This window comes from Rhinoderma darwinii, chromosome 1 (assembly GCF_050947455.1).
Source record: "Rhinoderma darwinii isolate aRhiDar2 chromosome 1, aRhiDar2.hap1, whole genome shotgun sequence".
NCBI lineage: Eukaryota > Metazoa > Chordata > Amphibia > Anura > Rhinodermatidae > Rhinoderma > Rhinoderma darwinii.
Window position 1 is genome coordinate 370,152,637 of NC_134687.1, and position 12,354 is coordinate 370,164,990.

Below are 12,354 nucleotides of genomic sequence, written 5' to 3' on the forward strand. Positions count from 1 at the left end.
GAAAATATCATCGTTGTCGGCAGCACATCTCCCTGCGTAAACGGAGGCGTGCTGCCGACATGATAGAAATACATGGGGACGAGCGATCGTAGTAATGAGCATTTGTCCCCATACATAGCTCCTTGTGAATGGGGCAAACAAGCACCGATCAACGAGCTGTTTCAATGATCGGAGCTCGTTTACACGGCCCACGTCGGGTCGTGTAATACCACCTTAAGTCTCAAAGGTTTTTATTCTTCTTTCGAAAAAGATGAAAATCAAATGGTGCCAACTCAGGACTGTAGGCAGTATTAACTTCAAGAGATTCACAGAGTTATAGTCAATGTAGAGCCGGGTAGTGTCATGCAAAACCAGTACACACTTTGCCTCTGTACATTAAAAGGAGGTAAAAAAAAAAAAGCCCAATGAGGGCAAAATGCACCAAAATTCTATTAGCACATGGTGTAAGTACAATTTATGTGTTTCTTTTTATATTCTTATGCATATCTCCAAAATGTTGAAAAGTACTGAATGGGGTGTGGAGTAGAAAAATTACCCAAGTTTATTAAACCAATACACCGTCATTTTTAGGAAAATACTGACGTATGTCAGCCATTAGGTGGCATAAGGAAAAGAAGTGCGTGTAACATGCCTAGTAAATTGTGCCACATATATTATACAACGTATGCCGTTTTTATAAATCTGGCACAATATGCGCCATTTTTGTAGACTTATAAAGTCATGCATGCAATGACACTACATAGTTACATCTTTCCCAAATATTTACAAAACACAGTTGGCAACGGTTTCAGAAAAACACCTTAATCCGTGTGAATATTGATTATATTTCTTGAAAATGATCACCTGACATGTATCCTCAGCAGACTTCTTTGTTTATCCATTACATCTACACAGCCATCATGGACTTAGAACCACATAGTCATGTATCCAATTCACAATAAATTTCAATGGTGCAGTGCCTTTCACAATAAACGGATAGAATGGACCTCTTTCACCCACTCACACAGCATGGTTCCCATTGCTAAACTGGCTGCATCAACAACACATAACCGGAGCATGGGAATGTTTGAAATACTCAAGTATCACAGTTATATCCAGCTATAAACATATTGGTTTGAAAAACTCAATATCATGCATCATTTCTCTTGTATACCAGCTAGAGATGTAGCAAACTTTACGAATGACGTATATTTTTCCCTGACAGAAGATACCTGTATTGTACAGTTATTAACCACAAAATGACAAGATGATGCTCACAACATTTGTTCATACACATAGGGAAAGGACATCAGGATTATGTACCTTGATTATTATGCGGTCATACGCCTTCTGGAGTTTCTCATGTGTGGAAGAGAGTTTTCGAAAGTCTCGATGAGCCTCAAGAACAGGGATAACAATTTTGTAGACTTCATTTACAGTCTCAAAGAATCCTGCCTGTAGAAAAAGTAGAATATTTATTATATTTTCTTGTTTAATCATCTTTATTGGTTTAAACAACAGGAACGCAAGTTTACAACCATAGTCTGTAAAAACATAGGCAGTAATAAATGTTTATCAAACATACGGCCAGCTTGATGGTGGTGCCAATATCCCATTGCCATCTGCTGATGTATGTATGGGGAGTGGGAACAGGATTGCTAAGAAACCATCTATAAAAGGTAGAGAAATTAAACTGTTTGAGATTGGGCACACATTCTATCAAGCAAGGAAAAGGAAATACGGTCGCTTCTATAGCAGTGTAGGGAGGAAATCCGATTTATCAATTGGAGGTAGCGAAAAGATTTGTTGCGTGGGCATTTCTTTATGTTCGCAAATCTTTAAACGAGAGGATCCGAGAATGTAACAAGTCAGCAAGTGGTGGTTTTTGGCGTGTCCATTTGACCACCACCACCATTTAAAGGCCATATAGTTGCCAATCCAGGGGTGGAGAGCAGATTGTGCCATAAGCATAATAGGGGTAGATGCGAGAAAGCCAGTTTGCTGGAGTATTTAAGACTAGACCACAAGGGTTGGGTTTTACATGAGCAGGAAGCCATAGTAAGAACTGTATTGGGGAGTTAAGGACAGGTATACCCACAATGGCATGTTCTGGAGTCATGTAGTCTCGTGAATGGGGCGATAGTTGCAGCACGATAGAATATTCGGAACACTCAGACCATCATCGGGCTTTAAGGAATAGAGGGTGGACCGGGACACTAGAGGACACTCTTTGCGCCAGATAAAAGAGAGAAACCTCTTTTGAAGAAGGTGGAGCATGTCCAGTGGAACCTTGACTGGGAGGGTTCTCATAAACAACTCAAAGAAACGACCGCCCCCCTCCCCTAGGGACATAGGTGAGCAACACCTATACAGAATATTACTGCGGGTGTCTACAATCAGTCCATAAAAGAATGTACCAGAAACAGGCCATGCATGCAGCAGTCCTTTTCTGGAAAAGCTTTGTCAGAGTAAGCATACATTATATGGACAAAAGTATTGGGACACCTACACATTATACCTAAAGGAGCTTTTATTACATCCCATTCTAAATCCATAGAATTAATATGGAGTTGGGTCACCTGTTTGTAACTAGAACAGCTTCCACTCTACTGGGAAAAATTTCTACAACATTTTTAAGTGTCTGTGGGAATTTTTGCCCCCTCATCCATAAGAGCATTTGTGAGGTCAGACACTGATGTCGAACGGGAGGGCCTGGCTCGCAATCTCCGTTCTAGTTCATCAGAAGGTGTTCGATGGGGATGAGGTCAAGGCTCTGTGCGGGCCAGCCTAGTTATTCCACATCAAACTCACCCAACCATGTCTTTATGGACCTTGCTTTGTGCACTAGGGAACAGTCATGCTGCAACAGAAAAGGGCATTCCCCAAACTGTCCCCACTAAGTTGGAAGTATGCAATTGTCCAAATTGTCTTGGTATGCTGAAGCATTACGATTTTTCTTCACTGAAACTAAGGGGCCTAGGCCAATCCCTGAAAAACAAGCTCATAGCATTATCCCTCCTCCAACAATCTTTACAGTTGGCACAATGCAGTCAGGCAGGTAATGTTCTGTTGGCATTTGCCGAACCCAGACTCGTCCATCAGACTGCCAGATAAAGAAGTAACTTGTCCCTCCACAGAACACATTTCCAGTTCTCCAGAGTCCAGTGGTGGCATGTTTTACACCACTCCATCCGACGCTTGGCATTGTACTTGGTAAGGTAAGGCTTGCATGCAGCTGCTCGGCCATAAAAACCTGGCGCATAGTTTTTGGGTGGATGTTAATGCCAGAGCGGGTTTAGAACTCTGCAGTTATTGAGTCAGCAGAGCGTTGGCGACTTTTATGCACAATGTGCCTCAGCAACCCCGCTCTGTAACTTTACACGGTCCTCCACTTTCTGGCTGAGCTGCTGTGGTTCATAAACGCTTCCACTTTGCAATAATATCAGTCACAGTATCACACAATATCTGGTATGAAATTTCACAAACGGACTTGTTGCAACAGTGGCATCCTATTACAGTACCACGCTCAGTGAGCTCTTTAGAACGACCCATTCTTTGACAAATGTTTGTCTAGACAGACTGCACGGCTAGATACTTGTGTTTTCCAACAGATTATAGCAAGGGGACATTTTGTGATCTGTCTATTGTCAAGGGATCCCTCTAAGGGTTTGTGCACACGATAACGACCATTATGTCTGAAATTACGGAGCTGTTTTCAGGAGAAAACAGCTCCGTAATTTCAGACGTAATTGCTCGTACTCTAATTTTGCGAGGCGTCTTTGACGGCCGTAATTTGGAGCTGTTCTTCATTGGATTCAATGAAAAATGGCTCAAATTACGTCCCAAGAAGTGTCCTGCACTTCTTTCACGAGGCAGTCATTTTACACGTCGTCTTTTGACAGCGACGCGTAAAATGACAGGTCGTCGGCACAGTACGTCGGCAAACCCATTCAAATGAATGGGCAGATGTTTGCCGACGTATTGGAGCCGTATTTTCAGGCGTAAATCGAGGCATAATACGCCTCGTTTACGCCTGAAAATAGGTCGTGTGAACCCAGCCTAACAAGTAGGGATTGTCCTAAGTGGAGAACCTCTTTCTGAGGTGTGACCCAATACTTTTGTCCATATAGTGTATATAGATTAAATCTCTTGACATTAAAGTGCTTCTGTAATGAGAAAGACACTTTAATCAAGGGTATCTTTAAAATGCAGATATAGGTATACTCAGCTGTATGTATCTGTGTAAGTATTTTATGCTTAAGATGCTTAAGAACACTTACTTGACGAAACAGCTCTGCAGCTTGTTCCAAAAGCCCAACTAGCCCAGTCTCTGAGAAGTATCTTCCAGAACACACTCCATCTTCATCTGGGGTCAAGATGTCATCAGATACTGCTGATTCTTCTAACACATTGGAGGAAATGTTCTGGAAAGTTCATAGGGTATATTTTTTATTATTTAAAATAAATAAATTATTAACACCACATAGCGACAGATCCATAAAAAAGGATTGTTAGTATTTTTGTTTTTCTTTATAACTCTGTATGTAGAGGTAACTTATGAATCACTGATCTAATTATTATTATAATACGGTCAACAAATAGTAATTTTGTATGAAGCAATGCAGCCCCTAAGCCGGTATTGAGGACTCGTGTAGTCTTTTACCTGGTGGCTAGCTGAGAGTTCTTTTACATGGCCCGTTTGACAAGAGAGCTCATCGATCAGCATTCGTTTGCTCCTTTAATAAGAAGCAATGATTGGTTATGTATGGGGAGGAGCGGCCCCTACTATGATCCTTCGTCCCCATACATTTCCATCATGTCAGCAGCGCATCTCCGTTTGCCAACTAGTGACTATTTTATTTGCCGCATAAACAAGCAGATCAGCTAATGAATGAGCGTTTGCTCATTCATTGACAGATCGTTGCCCTGTTTACACAGGCCAGTGATTGGTAACGAGCATTCATATGCCTGATTTTCGTTTGCCCAATTATTGACCCGTGTAAAAAGGTCCTAACCTGGACAGCCATTATCACTTTTAAGTGTAAGCATTCACATGTTTATGAGGGGCCGCACCGCTACATGCACCGCTCGTCATGCACCGCTACAAAGTGTTCGTGCAGCACACACACACACACACACACACACACACACACACTTTTCTGCCGCAAAAAAATCGCTAAATTTGCTATCTGTTGCGGGTTTTACCTCTTTAGTGAATTCAATGGGGAAAACCTGCAACAGAAAAGCAGCAATTCCCAAACATAAATTGATATGCTGCTGATTAAAAAAACCGCACCGCTGGTCAATTTATGCCATTTTTTTGGCATTTTTTTGTTGCAGCGTATGCATAAGATTTGTTCAAATCTCATCCACTCTACCGCTACTGTAAAATGCTGCAGATTTTCCGCAACGGAAAATCTGCATTGTTTACGCTACATGTGAACATGCCCTTCCCCTTCCTGATGGGGCGTGTCCCTGCTCACTCTGACCGTGTTCAAACAGTCCTGACATTGTCAGATTGTGCAGGGACACGCCCTTTTGACAAGGGAAATTATAAATCACAGTTTTCAATTTATTCATATATTTCGAGGAGGAATAACAGAGGAACGAATCAATGCTGAGTTCTAAGAACAGACGCTCCAGAATTTTTATTTTTCATGGGGAATAAAAATATTTAGTAAGACAGATATTAATTCAGGGTTTACACATTTTGATTAACACCGAGTTAGAAGTATCCATTATGTCAATGCTGACATAACATTATCTTAAAGAGACTCTGTCACCACATTATAAGTGTCCTATCTCCTATATAAGGAGATGGGCGCTGTAATGTAGGTGACAGTAATGCTTTTTATTTAAAAAAACGATCTATTTTCACAACGTTCTGAGCGATTTTGGTTTATGCTAATGAGTTGCTTAATGCCCAAGTGGGCGTGTTTTTACTTTCGACCAAGTGGGCATTGTATAGAGGAGTGTATGACGCTGACCAATCGGCATCATGCACTCCTCTCCATTCATTTAGACAGCAGAATCGCGTGATTCCGTGATCTCCTCTGTACAACGCCCACTTGGTCAAAAGTAAAATTACGCCCACTTGGGCATTAAGCAACTCATTAGCATAAACCAAAATCGCTCCTAACGTTGTGAAAATAGATCGTTTTTTTAAAATAAAAAGCATTTCTGTCACCTACATTACAGCGCCCATCTCCTTATGTAGGAGATAGGACACTTATAATGTGGTGACAGAGTCTCTTTAAATTGAGAAACAAAAGACAGGAATTGCCACGTTTAGGCCATCATTATATTATTTAACTTACTTGAAAGCTGACACTACCAACAGGTAGATAGCTGCAGTCTTCCAGCAAGCTCAAGTATTCTGAAACCAGAGCGGCAGCATGTACCAGACACATGGCTGCCTCGGAGTAACACTTCACCTTTACATGTTTCTCTGCCATGTTCTGTAACCAGGTCAGTCTCAGGTCGGGGGAAGTCTGATAGCCCTTAGCAATTCTGATCAAAATGACAAAAAAACAGCAACAGTTAAAACACACATATTTTCTATGTATTTAACACCCCCTTGCAATTTTATTAAATTCTCCCCATGCCAATGTATAAGAAAGTTTAGAAGTTCCTCCATAGTAGGAGATGTCCATGTAGTCCATGTAATGATAAGGAGGGGAGTTTTCCATTAAATACATGGAAAGGATGGAATAAAAATTCATAATATTCCCAAATTACTACCTAGTAAATCTAAACAATGGGCTGTGACATCTCAGTTGTCATCCTGAACAGTCGTCTATCTGAGGTTGGCATTCACCAGGGCAGAAGGAGTCCATGCTAGTACTCTGTATATTATCTCAATAAAATGATTTACTGTATTTTTAAACATGTAAAGTCTGTAAATTATTTATTTTGTGCAAAATTTCCCTTCCACTGTATATTTACAATTTACATAGCATTTGGCCGAAAGCTATTCATCCTGATTCCGGAGTGTGCATGTGTTTTAATGGGGAGAGGGGAATAAGCCACTCCCAACTACCCTGGCAGCGGCCTATCTCTTGTGGGAACAAAGGATCGGGCATCTTAAAAATTTAACAAGCTTGATCCTTCTTTCCATACAGACATCTGCCATCAGTGGAGAGTTGGGCTCCCATCCCCCTGGACATCCAATAGTTGGCCGCTTCCGCCGAAGTCGACGGGTTCGGCCAACTGTCATCTAATGTGTATTGGCACCTTAAGACCCCAGAATTACAGTATAGCACAATTAAGAGTAGACTTTAGATTATAGGAAAAGCCTGCCTTGGGGTTTGAGGCGACGCTAAATTATTTAAAAAAAGAATAGATGTGGTCGCCGAATGGGCTAGATTTTGTTTCTCTTGAAAAAAATTCTACACAACCTTTCCCAAGAGGAAATAATACGTGGAGACATCAGCAGTTATCACGGTTTAACAAGACTAAAAACCTTGCTCCAAAGGGGCTCGATAAGCGCAAGAAACAAATGAAAAGACCAAAGCACAACAGATACATTTAACAAACAAACAAGCTCAAGGTATAAAGACACAAATTCATGGCTAATGAGTGGCCATAAGAAGTGAACTGAGCGTACCTGTACATCAAATCCATTAACATCTCTGGATCCTTCTGGAAAGCTCTCATTTTGACTGTGTCAGAGAGAATACTGTTCAGATTGTTTAAAAGTTCATTCACCTTAAAAAAGGATATAGACACGTCAGTACGTTTCTGAAATTTGTGAAAAGGTCACTGAAGCGGACATTGCCACACTATTATTGTCGGCTTCTGTTTATACTTGACTGGAGTCTATGTAGAAATAGGGGTATAATATGTCTGAACTTATAGAGCGAAATCTATACTACGTGGACTGCAATTAGTGAACGCCATCAGAAAAAAAAACGGCTAAAAAATTCCCTCCTGTTATATCAATTCATACAATACCAATTGCTTATGATAGATTTAAATTGCTTATGATCTTTCTTTAATACGGCCTATTTCTTGGTTTTGTGGTCGTATTGAGCGGTAATCTTGGGCCTTCTATGTCTTTCTTTAGTCTATAAAGGCCTCCTCGGGGGGTATTCTCATTTTAGAATGTTATAGCGTATCGCTAGAATATGCCATATCATTATCATTGATAGGGGTTCAATCACTGAGACAATCCCGAGAACAAAAGGGACAGAGGTCCCTTTAGCATTTCCCCTGCAAAAAGCCACTGCTGTCCACCAGCTACTGCCATTCAGTAGAAATAAGCTGTGCTGCAGTTTCTTGTGCATCGGGTGGCTGAGAAGATCACTGTGCAGGAAAATACTGGAAAGTAGCATATAATGTAGTGGGCATAATTACCAAGCAAAACGCACGAGAATTCTGACAAAAATTATGCCAAAGAATGGGCCTAATAGCCGTGCACCAAGTTTATTACGTGTTTTAGACATTTGTCTTACCTTCCACAACAGTTTTGAAAAGTGTCTAGGAAAAAGAGCATGGGTAAGAGCCAAAAAACGCACCAGATTTATGAACAGCATTCACTATTGTTTTTGCCAAATTATTGATGTAAAGTATGCCAGCCATGGTGTTGTAAGGAAGAAATAAGTGTCTAACATGTCTCGCAAGATGCCCAAAATGTATCATACAGCGTCAATCACTGATAAATATGGCGCAGATTCTGCCTGTCTGGTCTAGTTTTACACTGTCTATCTTTAAGACCAGTATTAACAAATCTCCCCTAGTCAGATATAACCCCCTCTTTTATGGTATGGGGAAATTTGATATATCATTGCATTCAGTAAGAATAGATTTTCAAAATTCCTTTTATAATTGGGCTGACCACAATGGAACTTCAGAGAACTTCTAATAACACAAACATATATTCGAGTTTCAGAACGATATGGTAACTAAAATTGCAATATACTGAGATTTTGTAGATTTGTCTTTTTGTGCACAGCGGCATATAAAAGGGCTAGCTGGCCAGCAAGCTCACCATAGCTTGAGCAGGATTACAATCTGCTGTAAATTTAAACAAGCTATTTTTTATTTTCATAAAAACCTGCGGTGTCTCTATTTTTAAATTATATATATATGTATATACACACACACACACACACACACACACACACACACACACACACACACACACACTGTATGCCCAATGGAGGCGTTGTATAGAGTACGGATTAAATTCTGTGCTGTAAAGTCATATGAAGTCAGCAATGGTAAAGGCACATTGTATGTGCAAACATTCATTAAAGGCTATGTACACCTTTGAAAAAGTTATTTTTTTCTTTTAATAAAATGTCTACCAGTGTGTTTGGTGCAACTTTCGAATTAGTTTTTATTAAAAATGATTTTTACTTTTTGAAATACATCCGCTTTGTATTCTCTATACAGAGCAGCTGTATCTTGCACTGAGACCTGAATCTGTCAGGTCAGCGGAATTGACGGGTTCAGTGACAGCGGGACCAGACTCTGACACGCAGGTTCCACCTGCAATTTATCACATATAATTTATGAACTTAGATGTGATCGGTAACAACCCCTTGACACTGAACCCATCAGTGCCGCTGACCTGACGGATACAGGTTTCAATGATAGTTTCAGCTGCTTGTGGGACCCGTACACGTAGCTTGCAGTTTACGGTGAATTGCCATGGTTTGTGGATGTGTTTTTCGGCTGTGCGGAAAGAACATGTGATGCACATGATTTTAATGTGCTTCACTTGTGCATGCCTTGTGGCTGAAAACCACATCGCAAAATTGCATGCGGTTATTGGCCATGTGGAGCACAACTGTAATATGTACGGGCACCTTTAAAGAATAACTGGGAAAAACTGATACACTTATGTCTAGTACATGATTTCTCTAAATCCCTGTGTCGTGCAACACCTTCTCAGGCTCTGCACTAGACATAACAGAGTGTGTAAGTTTTGCCGAGAACATTTCTTCAATTGCATGAAGGCTCCGTTCACATTTGCATTGGAGCCTCCATTGCACATTCCATCAAATTTGCCGGGAGGAATTGGGCTGCATGTGACGCTACTCTTCTCGTCAAAATGCCGAATTCGGCACAGCGTCATGGCTTTCCTTATAAATGGAGACCAGGATGCTGATGTGAACAAAGCCAAACTCCATTATGTTGATGATTGCTTTAATGCCAGTGACAGGATTGTTTAAAACACAGTGAAAAAAACTCAATATATATATATATATATATATATATATAGCAGAAAAAGTAGAAATGTGTGCAGAACAGCAGAACTAGACCTCCAGGGTCAAAACCGGTGCCAGCTTCCAGGAATCCGACTGATGGATGCCCTCAATGTAGATGCAAAAAGGAAAAGGAAGCAGTACTCCAGCAAAGATTCAGCACTGCTTGAAATGTTGCATCATCTCTGTTTGACATATGGGAGAATAAATCTGGATTCTTGAAATCTTTGCCGGAGTGCTGCTTCCTTTTCGCATAATATATATATATATATATATATATATATATATATACATATACATACATATATATACATACACACACACATACATACATATATACTCACGCACATATATATCTGAAACACAGTGACAAATTCTCTCTTCGGGCTGTTATAATCTGGTCTAGTCAATCAGAATAAATATGTCTATGACTATGGCTAAATCCCACCCAAACGTGTTCTTATTACTGGTAAGATAATTTTGGCTTAATAAATTAAATTATCTGCAGATATCGGCTTTGTCACTGTGAATAACATCATGTACGTGTTTCTGCCAAGCCATTATTGAAGGAGGCTCTATACTATGTAGAACTAGAAATCAATTTACTATACAGCAAAAGTTCAGAACGATTTGCAATATAGTATAAGCTGCCGAGATCTAAGTAAATTGAATGCCTTGTTTCAATATTACAGAATAGTATAGTCATATGGGTGTATATTGCCTTGTGTGTGTAAATTACCTGCATTGGAAACATGGTAGACTGCATGTCCTCATCTTCCTCTGCATATGCCAGTATACTCCTTAGTGACTTTCGCAGGTACTCTTCATTAAAATCTTGGGATTTACCTACCAGCGAAGCCAATGACATCGTCACCTGCATTTTCACTCTTGCAAAATTCTGCATTAATCAGAACACAAAAAACAAGACTTAACCATAAAAACCTGAAAGTTAATGTATTGCCAAAATCATTTAGTAAAAGCGCAAAAGGCTCAGGATATGCAAATATGCTACATGAAAAACAAAGACTATTCATCTGTTCAAAACAAAGTTAACAAATGACGTAAAATGCTCTAGTGTGGTGGAAAGGAGTAAGCAACTTACACTGGTACTGCTGAAGCTGTATCTCATTATCAAGTACAGGGTGGCACAGGCTTGACTCCTTGTACTTTCCAAGGCACTACTACAATGATGTAACACCTTCTGGCACAGATCGGAGCATTGCTCCACTTCCTCTTCAAACAGGAAGTCTCCAAACTAAGAGAGGGAATCAGACAATGTATAATATGTCAAGAGAGCATTATATTACTATTGTTATTACTGTAAAGTGTTTTCTCAAGAACATCTTAACTTGTCTTCAGGCTTTTTGGATGTCTATGCAGGAGATCTGGAGTTCTGACTGCTATAAAGATATAGTAAAGTTGTTTTCCCATCTTAAAAAGAGATGGCCCATCGCTAGGAAAATCAGTCCTATTTGTTCTCGTGACTGGTATTGGTGTCTGCGGTAGGACCACCACCAATCACGGAAAGGAATTAGCGGAGGTCCCTTTTTTTTCCTGTACAGCACTGCTCCTGACCAGGCGCTGTGCAAAGAACTGCAGCTCATCCCCATTCAAGTGACTGGCAGTTCCATGGCAAAATTCCTTTAAGAAATTTTAATCAGCGCAGATTATTTTTTTTACCTCTTTAGATTAACTTGGTGTTCTGAACATTCACTTTAAAGAGAACCTTTCACCTCCCCATACGAGTGCAGCATGTATGGGGAGGGCTAAACAAACAATGGGGCACTTTGCATTTTTTTTCTACCTCCCTCCGTTATTTAGATATCGGTGCCGTTATATTTGGCACCCGATATTTAAATAACCCCCTAAACAGTCAATGGGGCGTCTACTGGCAAGGGTGCGTGTTACTATGGATGTGACACTGTCCAATCAGATATGGACAGTGCCACAGCAAGAGCAATGAGAGAGAGTGTGCTCACCCAAACTGACAAGGGGGCGTGTCACCGCTACGGACAGTGTAAGAGCTGTGGAGAGGAGAGGGCGCATCTCTTCTGCTCTTGCGAGAGATCAGTCTTGTATTGTCTGCCGAACTGGCAAGGGGGCGTGTCACTGCTACGGACAGTGTAAGAGCTGGGGAGCGCTTACACTGTCCGTAGCAGAGACA

General features: G+C 40.6%; 1 protein-coding gene and 1 long non-coding RNA gene across 4 annotated transcripts in view; one reads left to right on the forward strand and one right to left on the reverse strand.

The window, feature by feature from the left end:
• The window catches only part of LOC142652211 (uncharacterized), a 158,158-nt gene that overhangs the window by 114,910 nt on the left and 30,894 nt on the right, over positions 1-12,354 (forward strand). The window lies entirely within an intron of this gene.
• Positions 1-12,354, reverse strand: part of DOCK8 (dedicator of cytokinesis 8) — a 175,138-nt gene that overhangs the window by 23,830 nt on the left and 138,954 nt on the right. For both annotated transcript variants that reach the window (XM_075827721.1, XM_075827730.1), the window contains 6 exons: positions 11,293-11,445; positions 10,930-11,088; positions 7,586-7,686; positions 6,297-6,489; positions 4,260-4,403; positions 1,303-1,434 (listed from right to left, as the gene is read on the reverse strand). In XM_075827721.1, coding sequence (XP_075683836.1) covers positions 1,303-1,434; positions 4,260-4,403; positions 6,297-6,489; positions 7,586-7,686; positions 10,930-11,088; positions 11,293-11,445 — 882 coding nt within the window. The remainder of the gene's footprint in view (positions 1-1,302; positions 1,435-4,259; positions 4,404-6,296; positions 6,490-7,585; positions 7,687-10,929; positions 11,089-11,292; positions 11,446-12,354) is intronic.